The sequence below is a fragment of the Ursus arctos genome, unplaced genomic scaffold, assembly GCF_023065955.2.
Source record: "Ursus arctos isolate Adak ecotype North America unplaced genomic scaffold, UrsArc2.0 scaffold_2, whole genome shotgun sequence".
NCBI classification, from domain to species: Eukaryota; Metazoa; Chordata; class Mammalia; order Carnivora; family Ursidae; genus Ursus; species Ursus arctos.
The window spans coordinates 14,429,282-14,444,370 of NW_026622874.1; the positions used below are offsets into that span (position 1 = coordinate 14,429,282).

Consider the following 15,089-nt stretch of genomic DNA (forward strand, 5'->3'; position numbering starts at 1 on the left):
AGGGCAGGGTGTGGACTGCGGCAAACTGCACAGCATATGCTTCCCCTATATTCAGCTCTAAGTGTTGCCATATATATGAATGAGGACCGAGTATTGGTACGCTTTCTGGGTTTTTCAAGAAAAGCTCAAAATCTGGATTTTTTTTAATGTGAAATTTTTAGATGTTCATATTTTGCAACTTACTTTATTTTTTAAATTATGCTATGTTAATCACCATACAGTACATCATTAGTTTTTAACGTAGTATTCCACGATTCATTGTTTGCATATAACAACCAGTTCTCCATGCGATAAGTGCCCTCCTTAATACCAAACACCAGGCTAACCCATCCGCCGACTCCTCCACCCCTCTAAAACCCTCAGTTTGTATCCCCAAGTCCATAGTCTCTCATGGTTTGTCTCCCCCTCTGACTCGCCCCCTTCATTTTTCCCTTCCTTCTCCTAATGTCCTCTGTGCTATTCCTTATGTTCCACATACAAATGAAACCATATGATAACTGTCTTTCTCTGCTTGACTTATTTCACTTAGCATAATCTCCAGTTCCATCCATGTTGATGTAAATGTTGGGTAATCATCCTTTCTGATGGCTGAGTAATATTCCATTGTATATAGGGACCACATCTTCTTTATGCATTTGTCTGTTGAAGGGCATCTTGGCTCCTTCTAGAGTTTGGCTATTGTGGGTATTGCTGCTATGAACTTTGGGGTGCACATGGCCCTTCATTTCACTACATCTGTATCCTTGGAGTAAATACCCAGTAGTGCAATTGCTGAATCATCGGGTAGCTCTATTTTTAACTTTTTGAGGAACCTCCACACTGTTTTCCAAAGTGGCTGCACCAGCTTGCATTCCCACCAACAGTGTAAGAGGGATCCCCTTTCTCCACTACCTCTCCAACATTTGTCAATGTGGTTTTGATTTGAATTTCCCTGATGGCTAATGATGTTGAACATTTTTTCATGTGTCTGTTAGCCACTCGTATGTCTTCATTGGAAAAGTGTCCATTCTTACCTTCTGCCCATTTTTTGACTTATTTGTATTTTGGGTGCTGAGTTTAAGAAGTTCTTTATAGATCTTGGATAGCAGCCCTTTATCTGTAGTGCCATTTGCAAATATCTTCTCCCGTTCCGTGGGCTGCCTCTTTGTTTTGTTGACTGTTTCCTTTGCTGTGCAGAAGCTTTTTATCTTGATGAAGGCCCAAAAGTTCATTTTTGCTTTTGTTTCCCTGCCTTTGGAGATGTGTCATGAAAGCAGTTGCTGTGGCCGATGTCAAAGAGGTTACAGCCTATGTTATCCTCTGTGATTTTGATGGATTCCTATCTCACATCGAGGTCTTTCATCCATTTAGAATTTATCTTTGTGTATGGTGTAAGAGAATGGTCCAGTTTCATTCTTCTGTATATAGCTGTCCAATTTTCCCCAGCACCATTTATTGAAGAGACTGTCTTTTTCCCATTGGATATTTTTTCCTGTTTTGTCAAAGATAAGGTGATCATAGAGTTGAGGGTCCATTTCTGGAGTCTCTATTCTGTTCCATTGATCTATGTGTCTGTTTTTGTGCCAGTACCGTGCTGTCTTGGTGATCACAGCTTTGTAATACAGCTTGAAATCAGGCAACATGATGCCCCAGCTTTGTTTTCCTTTTTCAACATCTTCTTGGTGTTTCAGGAGCTTTTCAGGTTCCACACGAATTTTATGATTGTTTGTTCCAGCACTTTGAAAACTGGCCTTGGTATTTGATCGAGATGTCATTGAAAGTATAGATTGCTCTGGGTAGCATAGACATTTTAACAATGTTTATTCTTCCGATCCATAAGCATGGTATGTTTTTCCATCTTTTTGTGTCTTCTTCATGTCTTTCATCAGTGTTCTGTAGTTTCTAGAGTATAGATCGTTTACCTCTTTGATTAGGTTTATTCGAAGGTATCTTATGGTTTTTGGTGCTATTGTAAATGGAATCTATTCCCTAATTTTTCTTTCTACAGTTACATTGTTAATGTATAAGACAGCAATTGATTTTGTATCCTGCCACATTACTGAATTGCTGTATGAGTTCTAGTAATTTGGGGGTGGAGTCTTTTGGGTTTTCCATATAAAGTATCATGTCATCTGCAAAGAGAGAGAGTTTGACTTCTTCTTTGCCAATTAGAATACCTTTTATTTCTTTTTGTTGTCTGACTGCTGTTGCTAGGACTTCTAGTACTATGTTGAACAATAGTGTCAAGAGTGGGCATCCTTGTCATGTTTCTGATCTTAAGGGAAAGGGTCTCAGCTTTTCCCCATTGAGAATGATATTCACTGTGGGCTTTTCATAGATGGTCTTAATGAAATTGAGGAACGTACCCTCTGTCCCTACACTCTGCAGTGTTTTAATCAGGAAAGGATGCTGTATTTTGTCAAATGCTTTTTCTGCATCAATTGAGAGGACCATATGGCTCTTGTCTCTTCTCTTACTAATGTGATCTATCACACTGATTGATTTGCGAATGCTGAACCAGGCTTGCATCCAAGGGATGAATCCCATCTGGTCGTGATGGATAATTCTTTTAATGTACCATTGGGTCCTATTAGCTAGGTTCCTGTTAAGAATTTTGGCATCCATAGTCATCAGGGATATTGGTCTGTATTTCTCCTTTTTGATGGGGTCTTGCCTGGTTTTGGGATCAGGGTAATGCTGGCCTTGTAGAATGAGTTTGGAAATTTTCTTCTGTTTTTATTTTTTTTAAACAGCTTCAGGAGAATAGCTATTATTTCTTCATTGAATGTTTGATAGAATTCCCTAGGGAATCCATCAGGCCCTGGATTCTTGCTTTTTGGGAGGTTTTTGATCACTGCTTCAATTTCATTCCTGGTTATTGGTCTATTTAGGTTGTCAATTTCTTCCTGTTTCAGTCTTGGCAGTTTATAGGTTTCAAGGAAGGCATCCATTTCTTCCAGGTTCCTTAATTTGTTGGCATATAGTCGTTGATAGTAATTTCTAATAATTGTTTCTATTTCCTTGGTGTTAGTTGTGATCTCTCCCCCTTTCATTCATAAGTTTATTAATTTGGGACCTTTCTCTTTTTTCTTTTGGATAAGTCTGGCCAGTGGTATATCGATCTTTTTAATTCTTTCAAAGAACCAGCTTCTAGTTTCATTGATCTGCTCTACTGTATTTCTGGTTTCTAATTCATTGATGTCTTTTCTAATCTTAATTAATTATCTTCTTGTGCGTGGCTTAGTCCTCCTTTGTTGTTCCATCTCTGGTTGTTTAAGGTGTAAATATAGAGACTGTATTCTAGATTTTTCTATTTTTTTGAGTGAGGATTGGATGGCTATGTATTTCCCCCTTAGGACCACCTTTGCAGTATCCTATAGGCTTTGGACCAATGTGCTTTTGTTCTCATTGGTTTCCATAAATTGTTTAAGTTCTTCTTTAATTTCCTTGTTGACACAAACATTCTTAAGCAGGATGGTCTTTAGCTCCCAAGTGTTTGTGTTTCTTCCAAATTTTTCCTTGTGATTGACTTCCAATTTCAAAGCACTGTCGTCTGAGAATATGCAGGGAATAATCTCAATCTTTTGGTATCAGTTGAGATCTGATTTGTGACCCAGTATGTGGTCTATTCTGGAGAAAGTTCCATGTGCGTTCAAGAAGAATGAGTATTCAGTTGTTTTAGGGTGGAATGTTCTGTATATATCTATGAGGTCCATCTGGTCCAGTGTGTCATTCAAAGCTCTTGTTTCTTTGTGGATTTTCTGCTTAGATGATCTGTCTATTGCTGAAAGTGGAGTGTTGAGGTCCCCTACTATTAACATATTATTAACAATATGTCTCTTTATTTTGGTTAACAGTTGGCTTATGTAGTTGGCTGCTCCCACATCAGGGGCATAGATATTTATAATTGTTAGAGCCGCTTGTTGGATACACCCTTTAAGAATGATATAGTGTCCTTCTGTATCTCTAACTACAGTCTTCAGCTTAAAATCTAATTTGTCTGATATAAGAGTTGCTACCCCAGCTTTTGAGGTCCGTTGGCATGAAAAATTGTTCTCCATCCCTTCACTTTCAGTCTGGAGGTATCTTTAGGTTCAAAATGAGTCTCTTGTAGATAGCGTATGGATGGGTCATGTTTTTTTATCCAATCTGCTACCCTGTGCCGTTTCATGGAAGCATTTAGGCCATTCACATTGAGAGTGATTATTGAGAGATATGATTTTAATGTCATCATATTGCCTGCAAAGTCCTTGTTTTTATAGACTGTCTCTGTCGATTTCTGTTCTGTATCACTCTTGGGGTCTTTCTCCTTTTATAGAACCCCTCTTAATATTTCTAGCAGAGCTGGCGTGGTGGTCACATATTCTTTCAGTTTCTGCCAGTCGTCTAAGCTTCTTGTCTCTCCATCCATTCTGAATGACAGCCTTGCTGGATACAGTATCCTTGGCTGCATGTTCTTCTCATTTAGTACCCTGGATATGTCTTGCCAGCCCTTTCTGGCTTGCCAGGTCTCTGTAGACATGTCTGACATTATTCTGATGATCCTCCCTCTGTATGTAAGGAATCTCTTCCTCCTTGCCGCTATCAAGATTGTTTCCTTGGATCTAAGATTTGCAAATTGTACTATTAGATGTCGTGGGGTCGGTCTGTTCTCATCAATCTTGGGAGGGGTCCTCTTTGCCTCTTGGACATGAATGCTTGTTTCCTTCCCCAGATTAGGGAAGTTCTCAGCTATGATTTGCTCAAATATATCTTCTAGACCTCTTTCTTTCTCCACCCACTCAGGGATCCCAATAATTCTGATATTGGAACATTTCACTGAGTCAGTAATCTCTCTCAGCTTAATTTCTTGAAATTAAATTTGTTTTTCCCATGGCGCCTTGTTTTCCTTCTTTTCTATCTTCTTATCCTCTAACTCACTAATTCGTTCTTCTGCCTCGTTTACCCTGGCAGTCAGAACATCCAGTTTAGACTACATTTCATTCATAGCATTTTTAAGTTCAGCCTGATTAGATCTCATTTCTGCCCTTAGAGATTCTGTATTTTTGTTAATGTTTTTCTCAAGCCTAGATATCGCCTTGATAATTGTTACTCTGAAATCCATTTCTGACATCTTGGTTATATCCATATCCATTAGTTCTGGGGCAGAGGCCACTTTGTCATTCTGATGAGGTGTGGTTGCAGGAATGTACAGAGTCCAAATTATTGACCAGGACTCAAGCAAGATGCACCTGTTTCATAGGGACCTTAGGGATGTGGGCCTCTTGTTCTTCCAGCCTGCCTTCTGGGGGAGGGGCCTGCCGTGCTGTTACTCAGGCAATCCTGTTTGGGCAGAGTTGCCCTGCCCCCTGTGGGGAGGAGGAGGGATGGGCTCAGTGAAAACCGGTTTTGGGGGGCTTTTGTTCTCTGGCAGCTTTCCCTGGGGGCTTTCCATGTCTCTTCTGAGAGAGCAGAAGTGACTATATCCAAACCTCTGCTGAGCTCTCCAGGCCGCACTGTCTCCATTTCTGTCTGTGCTGCTAAAAACCCACAATGTCCTGGGTTGTGCACACCACAGCAGCTCTCCTAGCCCTCTCTCCCAGAGTTGGGCACATCTCTGCCCTTTGTGCTTCTAAAACTGCCAGCTGCCCCCAGTTCTCACCCATGCCCCGGTAGCTCCAGCTTTCAGTTTGGGGGGCTGCCCTAAAATCCTTTCCCCGCTGCTACTGGCCTGTGAGTCTGTGCCGCATCCCCAGCACAGGAGGCTTTTGTCTTCCCAGCATAAATTCACGGAGGCTTCCTCCCCCTTCCATTTATCTTCCGATATCCACCTGCAGAATTTGGCTCCCTGCTTCATACCTCAAGACCAACCGCCAGAGATGTTCTGTTTGTAGGATCCAGATATATCTTCTTACATCTCAGGCTGATTTCATGGGTGTTCAGAATGTTCTGGTAGATATCCAGCTTGATTCAGGGGACTGGTTGAAATAGGGTCCCCTACTCTTCCGCCATCTTTAAACCTCCTGCAACTTACTTTAAATTTTTAAAACAAAACATGTAGGTGGATCAAATCCAGTGCACTGGCTGAATCCAGTCCATGAGCCTACCATGTGACTTTTGTCCCAAATTCACTGGGGAATACAGAGTGATATAGTACCATCCATCTAAAAATGATTGATTGCAGAGAGACTAAAGAAGGAGAGAGGCCTTCAGGCCCAGGACCAGTGGGGACCTGTGTCCTGCTTCCTGGCAGTGCTAAGATCTCTGACTCAGTGCCCCTCAGGGTACCCCAAGGGGGTTCACACCAGGCTCTGAGCTCCAAACCCTGATATAGACTCCCATGCCCCAAGAGAGCTGTGGAAGCTGCAGAGTGGCAGACTGAAGACTCTGAGGGCTGGAGTAAGGATTCCTTCAATGTTCACCAGCTTGAGCAGGAGACCTGGAGCAGAGGGGGCTCCCCAAAATCGGGTGCTGCATATGACCCCAGCACAGAGCCTAGAAACAAAGCCATGGCAACGACTGAGGTTGAATTTGCTTCTAGGGGAGACGTGGAATTACTTATTGAATGTCTTTCCTCCTCACAAGGGCAGAGACCTTGTTTGGCTTGCTCCCCATCTAGCACTGGGCACAGAGCCCAGCACACAGTGGGGCTGCATTTTATGAGAATTGTGCAAATGAGAAATGAGATATAAAATTATTAATAAAATGTCGCTTTCTGCACACAATTTGAAATCATGTAAACCCCGCCTCCCCGATTTAACAATTCATGAAGAATTGCATGACCTCTAAGCTGGCCAATCGCGTGACTTGGAAACGCCAGGATGGTGCTAGTTGGAAAAACATACTAAGGATGACTGTTTTCAAGCTGGGGCAGTTGGGGAGATGACAACACGGCTGTAGAGCAGGGGTACTAAGCATTAAATGAAAGAAGGGAATGCATTTTCTCTAGAGCAAGGCTTTCCTACCTCATCTTCTCAGTGTTCTGCTTAGCACTATGACACATGCAATGGGGCACTAATACACATTTAGTGACTGTAATTACTTAGTAACTGTCAAAGTGCCCTTCAGGCAAGACAGTTGAGTTGTGGCTGCGACTGTGGTTTGGAATATTGAAAGAGCCTGGGTCAGGTTCCACATTTCCTTTGGCTGTTGGGAGCACACCAGCCGTCCCCACCTGGACCCATTGTGAGAGAGTCTCTGCCCTCCCCATTCTTACCCTGCCTCCAACAGCACTCTGTGACTCCGGCCTGCCAGGACTGGAACAGGGTACAACACAGAAGCTGCTCTCTACCAGCAAGGGTGTGAAGGAAGGGACATGAGAGAGAAAGGAGCCGCCTGGAAGCCATCTGGAAGACTCTGTAGATGACCTCCCAGAAGCAATATGGCAGCCAGGGTGGGCCCAAAGATGGGGACTGATAATAAACCCGCACAACACCCTCAAGTCATTTTCTTAGAATTAACTGAATTTTGCATGGTTTTCCTATCACTAACGGGCTACCTCTTACCCATGACTTTGGAGTCATCAGTATTTTTGGCAGGCTTGGATGCTTGGACAACCAGCAGTTTGCTTAAATCTGAAGTTCCCTGAACCTAAAGGGAAAAAGTCAAAATTAGTCAGAAGAGCATCCTTTGATCTCTAAGCTGCCTCCTTCCTAACGTTTTCAAAGAATATAAGAAATAAGCCAAAACCCAGAACTGGGCTTCCAGCCTAAGCTCTCCATCTTTTTCATTTCAAACCCCCTTTAAAAATGTTGTTTCAAGAAGTCTTGGACCGGAAAATTATCTTTTGCATATTTATAGAAACATCAGAAAGGAACTTTCTACACCTTACTTGTAACCAGACCAGACATTCCCAGTTTGGAAAACAGGGAATTCCCCAACATCCACAGAGTTACTTGTACCCCTGTGCTGATGTTCGAGGGCTCAGGCTTCCCAGGCGGCAGGACTGTCTTCTTTTCTTAGAACTTTTGCCCTGTGTGCCAGCCAAAATCTGCCCTCCCAGAAGGCAAGTAGTGTACAAGTAACAATTTTAACTCTCATTTCTAGAGACCAGATACCATCTCCCTCAATCCTCACAATAGCCTTACCAGATGGGTGCTGCTGTCAGCCTCATCGCACTAATGGGAAACGGAGGGTCAGAAGGCAGCTTGCCTTTGCTCATACACTAGTGGGCACAGGGCTCGGGCTTTAAACCCAAGTAGGCCTGATTCCAAACCCTGGTGTCTTAAACCAAACTGTGAGCATTGCTCCTGCTGTTCCCTGCCTCACCTCACCCGTAGCTTCAAAGCTAAAGAGATTTTCATTTTCTATTAGAAAAGCATTTAGATTACCATCATCCTCTGAATTACTGAGAGATACAAAGATAAGAATGCTACAAAAGGGACAAATGTACCCCCATCCCTCAAGAGGCACATTCCCACTCCAGGGCAAATGGGTTGGCAAGCAGAGAGCAGGTGGATTCCAGCCCCCTGTGTCCCCTGGGTTACACTCCTGTGTAGGGCACAAACTGCTTAATGGTATAGAAGCCCTGGGCATGTTTTGACTGTTTTGTTAAAGGTGGTGAGAACGGCAGGGTCCTTCCCGGTTACATTTCTTTTTAAGGTGATCAGTTGAGTTTTCAAGTCGCTTGTGGGGCACCAGGGAAAGCAAATGACTCTTTAGAAATAACTGTCCTTACCTGCTCACAGGTTTTAGGCAAAATGCAAGGTGCAAGATATGGTACCTCTGTCTGAGTATCAATGACACTACCGTACACAATGATAACGAATTTCATGGTCACATTATCAATAGTCATTTCATTATAGCTTGATAAAGTCTCCACGTATGCCAGATTGAATGCCACGCACTTCTGAAAGTTTAAGTCCTACAATAAAATTACATTTTTTTTTCTATAAATCGTGACAAATGACACATGGAATCAAGAAGAAAGCAAATTCACTGATTGAGCTGAGTTCTTTGAGGGTGCCAAAAGGCATTTAGACCCTAGGACCAACAGGCAGAATGAGTTCAGAATGACCTCAGACAAGATGGTGAACTCAGAGTTTTTATGTTGTTACTATTAGTGACCCTGGTTATAGATGCCCAGCCTGATTTACAGGTTTGCATGAGCTCTCAATCAGCCTCAGCAGGGTGGTCAGCTATGCCTTGTGGATTCGGTTTTACCTGGCAGTAAGGAAACACACCACTGGGCAAGTGAACGAACAACAGCAAAAAGCCAAAACAAAACAAAGCAACACACTGAGGCTGAGTCATACTTCAAAGGTCAGTATAACAGTCTTTAGAGCTGGAAGGAAGATATTATGTATGGGCTGAGTTGTGTCCCCCCCTAAAATTCTTATGTTGAAGTTCTGAGCCCCAGTACATTAGAATGTGACTTTATTTGGAAACAGGGTCATTGCAGCCATAATCGTTTAAGTTAAGTTGAGGTCATACTGGAGTAGGGTAGGCAAATAATCCAATATGACTGGTGTCCTTATAAAAAGGGGAGGAGGCACCTGGGTGGCTCAGTTGGTTAAGCATCGGACCCTTGGTTTCAGCTCAGGTCATGATCTCTGGGTCGGGAGATTGAGCCCCGTCTGGGGCTCCATGTTCAGTCGGGAGTTGGCTTCCCCTCTCCCTCTCCCTGTGCCCCTCCCCTGCTTGTGCTCTAATGTGCACTCTCATACATACATACATACATACATACATACATACGGGAGATCTCTCTCATAAATAAATAAATAAGGGAGATTTGGGGGTACCTGGATGGCTCGGTCAGTAGAGCACATGACTCTTGATCTCATCATGGTCATGAGTTCAAGTCCCACACTGGGCATAGAGCTTCTTTAAAAAGGGGGAAGTGAGGGACACTTCAGTTGGTTAAGCATCTGCCTTCGGCTCAGGTCCTGGAATCGAGTCATGTACCGGGCTCCTTGCTCAGCGGAGAGCCTGCTTCTCCCTCTGACTACAGCTCCCCCTGCTTGTGCTCTCTCTCTCTCTCTGACAAATAGTAAGTAAAATCTTAAAAAAAGAAAAAAAACAAAACAAAAAACGGGGCAGAGATTTGGACACAGACACACATACAGGGAGAATTCCGTGTGGGATGAAGACAGTCATCTGCAAGCCAAGGATGAGGCCTGGACCAGATTCCCTCCCTCACTGATCTTAATTGGATCCAACCCTACTGACACCTGATTTATTGCCTCAAGAACTGGGAGACGATGAATTTCTGTCGTTTAAGCACCCAGCTTGTGACACTTCATTACAGCAGCTCCAGCAAATGAATACAAGCACTTAGAGGTCAGGCCCGTGGTAGGAATCTCCTGGACAGTGACCTCACTCTGAATTTCTCCATGCACAACTATGAGACCCAGCCCTCGGACCTGGGTCCCTAATGGGCAAACTGAACACTTAACTGCTGAGAGCACCAGCTCAGCTGGGTCGTGAAAAACAAGATAACTAGCAAATATCTAAAGTTTTGGAAGGAGAAAAATCTAAAAAAAAAAGCTATTTTGGTCTTTAAATGCATGTAAATTTTGAGTTATATGGTTTAGAGAAAGGGTTGCAATATAAGCTTATCAGTGGTTCTAATCCCTTTTTTCAGGGTTCTAAAAAGTCTTAATTGGCTACTTCTTTGATGGGAAAAGACTAGAAGGAAATAAGCCAAAGTGTTAAATAGAGATTCTCTGGGTTCTGTTAAGCATCTGCCTTCAGCTCAGGTCATGATCTCAGGGTCCTGGGATTGAGTCCCAGGGTCAGCCTCCCTGCTCAGTGGGAAGCCTGCTTCTCCCTCTCCCTGTGTCCCTCCCCCCACTAGTGTGCACATGCACTTTCTCTCTCTCTCTCAAATAAATAAATAAAATCTTTTTAAAAATGAAAGTTTATTCACCTTATTATTGAGTCCAATCTAACTCCCTACAGTTTCGACCTGTTGTCCTAATCCTCTGCTCTGCAGTTTCATACTGCACTCATACTAGACATACTGAATGTGTCCCACTTCTCACAAAGAGAAGAATCTAAATCTTTTTACCCTTCTGCTATAATTTTTCTGAAAATTATTGCCACCTAGTGAAAGAAACGTGACTTCCTTAGTACAACATGCTATTTTTTAAGACAACGTTTTTAGAGCGGTTTTAGATTCACAGCAAAATAGAGAGGAAGGGACAGAGATTTCCCATAGAATCCAGCCTCCACACGGGCACAGCCTCTCCCATTATCAGCGTCCCACACCAGAGTGGTACATTTATTACAAGTGATGAGCCTACGCTGACACAGCATAATCACCCAAAGTCCATAGTTTACTTCAGGGTTCACTCTTGGTGCTGTAAATTTTATGGATAGATGCGTAATGCCGTGTATCCATTATCATAGTATCATGCAGAGTGGTTTCACCATCCTAAAATCCTCTGTGCTCCGTCTATTTATTCCTCCTGCCCCAACTCTCAGCAACCACTGATCTCATTATTGTGTCCATAGTTTTACTTTTTCCAGAATGCCCTGTCGTTGAAATCATACAGTGTGGAGCCCTTTCCGATTGGCTTCCTTCACTTCATAATATATTGCAGTTTTTTCCATGTCTTTTCATGGCCTGGTAGCTCATTTCTTTTTAGCGCTGAATCATATTCCACTGTCTGGACGTGCCACACTTTATTTATCCATTTGTCTATGAAAGGACATCTTGGTTGGTTGTTTCCAAGTTTTGGCAATTATGAATAAAACTGCTAAAATATCTGTGTTCAGATTTCTGCATGAACATAAGTTTTCAACTTCCTTTTCTTAAAAGATATTATTTATTTGAGAGAGAGAGAGAGAGCACAAGCAGGGGGGGAGGGGAGGGACAGAGGGAGAAGCAGACTCCCTGCTGAGCAAGGAGCCCCACATGGGGCTCCATCCCAGGACCCTGAGACCAGGACCCAAGCGGAAAGCAGCCGCTTAACCGACTGAGCCACCCAGGCGCCCCAAGTTTTCAACTTCTTTGGATAAATATCAATCATACTGATTTACTGGATCATACGGTAAGAGTACGTTCAGTTTTGTAAGAAACCTCCAGACTTTCTCACGTGGCTGTACCATTTTGCATTCCTACCAGCAATGAATGAGAGTTCCTGCTGCTCCATATCCTCACCAGCATTTGGGGTTGTCAGTGTTCCAAATGTTGGCTATTCTAAAAGGTGCGGAATGGAATCACACTGTTATATTTTTCTGAGGACATACGATTGTAGAACATGTTTATTTGCTATCGATATATCTTCTTTGGTGAGATGTCTGTTAAGATCTTTGGCCCTTTTTTTTTTTTTAGCTTAAATGTATTTTACTTTTAGACAACCTACATCACATGTTTTTTTTTTCCTTAAAAACAATACCTCTGCTCCAAATATATCAAGGTCACAATAAATGAAGAGCTCAAGATGACATCAGTCCCATTTGTCTAAGTCCTGGTGTTATGTGGATGAAGAGCAGCAGCCGGTTATGACAACAGGCGATACATTCAAAGTAATAGCCAAATTCATTAACATTTTTCCACTTCTGAACCATCCTTAAAGAAAATCATACAGGGGGTCACAACAGATTCCAGTCCAGAATCCATCTGGATTCATGTTTTCACCAATAAAGAACTGGTCGTTTTTGAAACGAACAAGGATGTGCTTCATTTGTTCTGCAGCCCCTGTTATAAAAATATTTACTCTTTTTGGGGGCGCCTGGGTGGCACAGTGGTTAAGCGTCTGCCTTCAGCTCAGGGCATGATCCCAGCGTTATGGGATCGAGCCCCACATCGGGCTTCTCCGCTGGGAGCCTGCTTCTTCCTCTCCCACTCCCCCTGGTTGTGTTCCCTCTCTCGCTGGCTGTCTCTCTCTCTCTCTCAAATAAACAAATAAAATATTTTTTAAAAAAAGTATTTACTCTTTCTGGCCTCTATTCTTCAAGTTTGCCTTTGATTGATTTCATGCAATCTTTGATGTACTTCTTGTAGGCTTCTTTTGTGAAGCTGGGTTCCTGCAAGTGATGGTTCATGACAATATCAACACCAGTGATGACTGTGCTTTTGATAGTTTCACCCTCTGGGCCTTCAGTGGAGGCACTTCCACCAATGAGCGAGTCATTAATGTTACCCTCTGTCCTACTGACCATCTTCCCCTCCACCTCCAGGCCCAGCCTGTCCCTGATCTCCTGGAAATTGTAAATGTTGGAGAACATCTCATCATGGCTGATGAGGTCCCGGTCGATGATCATGATGACAGCTGGAGAGAGACGTCAGGGGCGCTAGCTTAGTAGGAGCTGGGAGCTCTGAGAGAGCTTGGTGCAGCTGGAGGGGCACTTGCGGAGGCAGGGGGAGGTGGAAACCTGGTCCATTTTTTAATTGGGTGGTTTGTTTTCCTATTATTGAGTATTAAGAGTTCTTTGTATATTTTGGATAACAGTCCTTTATCAGATGTGTCTTTTGCAAATATGCTCTCCCACTCTGTGACTTGTCTTCTCATTCTCCTGAGACATGCTAATTTTTTAACCCAACATTCGTATCCAGTTTCTCAATGCAATGAATATTGTTGAACTCCAGGTCTGTCACTTCCCCAGTTCCTAACTTATAATAGGGGCTCAACTAACAACCCAAGAACAGACTTGAGCCACTACTTGTTAGAGAAAAAGTTTGTAAAAGTCTTTTGAATAAAGATTTTGAAGAGGCAGGAGATTTATATTAACATAGGTAGAATAGACTATAATAAACACCGCCCCAAACAGTCCTCATGCAGGTCGTGGGAAAAGCCAACAGGCACTGAGCCCAAAGAGGAAACTCAATTGGCATCTACCTGGACCTACATAGATTGTCTCATAATGCTGGGAGTTTTGAGCTTGAAAGCAGAAGTCATTATGTTTCTGCATATTAGTGAAAAGGGATCATTATTTCCTCCGGAAACCTGCTATTCCTCTTTTATTCTCTATTGACAGAATCTAGAGCAGTGGATACTGCTTGTGTGTATCCCATCCTTGGATACACATTAGAAACACCCAGGGGGCTTCTTTTAAAAATGCCAAAGCCCTGGGGGCTCCCAGGTGGCTCAGTTGGTTAAGCAGTTGCCTTCGGCTCAGATCATGATCCCGGAGTCCTGGGATCGAGTCCTGGGATTGAGCCCTGCATTCGGCTCCCTGCTCAGTGGGGAGCCTACTTCTCCCTCTCCGTCTGTTCCTCCCTCCTGCTTGTGCTCTCTTTCTTTCAAATAAATAAATCAAATCTTTTTAAAAATGCCAAAGCCCAGACACACACACAATGAATAAACACCAAACTTCATTAACTCATTCCGATTAATGCTAATTTGTTTCCTGGGAATCTACTTATTTAATAATTGCTGAATCTACTCCTTTTTTTTTAAGATGTGACTGCAGGTAGCCTGGAAAATTAGCTGTGACAAGAGGATTGAAGATCTGCAGGAAGCTAGGACATGAGTGGTTAAAATTCTAGAATCTCATTTTATTTTTTTTTTAATTTTATTTATTTAAGTATTCTCTACACCCAACGTGGGGCTTAAACCCATAACCCCAAGATCAAGAGTCACACGCTCTTCCAACTGAGCAAGCCAGGAACCCATAGAATCTAATTTTAGAAGGTCAGACACAACCTTCCCTTCTCTGTCTCAAAAATATGAAATGCATTTTGTAAAAAGTAAATAAAAGTTCATTCATACTTGAATCATTTAACTTACCTCATCAGTGAGACTTGATTCAAAATACTGACAGGCAATACCGAGTGCAAGCTTTAGCCATATTTTATATTCCAAGGATGGCCAGAAGACATCAAAACCTTCATACAAGTCCTCCAGGGAGATAAAGCAGGCCTAAAACCATAAGGTATCAAGCAGCAAACTTGATTCAGAACTAAATTACAAGGCTATCAGAAAACAGGGTGCCTGTAAGAGTTAATCTTCCCCTAGTACTATCATATCTAGTACAATTCGGATGCTCCCCCATTTAAAAGCATTGCATTATGGAGAAATTGTTTTAATAAAATTTACAGTTGAATTAAAGCATACACTTAGTAATAGCCAGGACAATTTATAGCAGTCAAGAGCTATGATAAAGAATATTTATCATACGAACTTATCTATTTTTATTGATTGCCACAGTAGGTGAAGGAGGCTCAAAAGAGGACTTCAGCTGCC

General features: G+C 42.5%; 1 protein-coding gene and 1 pseudogene across 1 annotated transcript in view; both read right to left on the reverse strand.

Moving 5' to 3' along the window:
• Positions 1 to 15,089, reverse strand: part of SLC9C2 (solute carrier family 9 member C2 (putative)) — a 104,138-nt gene that overhangs the window by 3,530 nt on the left and 85,519 nt on the right. The window contains exons 23-25 of the mRNA XM_048225364.2: positions 14,634 to 14,765; positions 8,636 to 8,821; positions 7,464 to 7,548 (exon numbers count right to left, since the gene is read on the reverse strand). Of these exons, the coding sequence (XP_048081321.2) occupies positions 7,464 to 7,548; positions 8,636 to 8,821; positions 14,634 to 14,765 (403 nt within the window). The remainder of the gene's footprint in view (positions 1 to 7,463; positions 7,549 to 8,635; positions 8,822 to 14,633; positions 14,766 to 15,089) is intronic.
• Positions 12,446 to 13,167, reverse strand: LOC123001600 (translationally-controlled tumor protein-like; annotated as a pseudogene).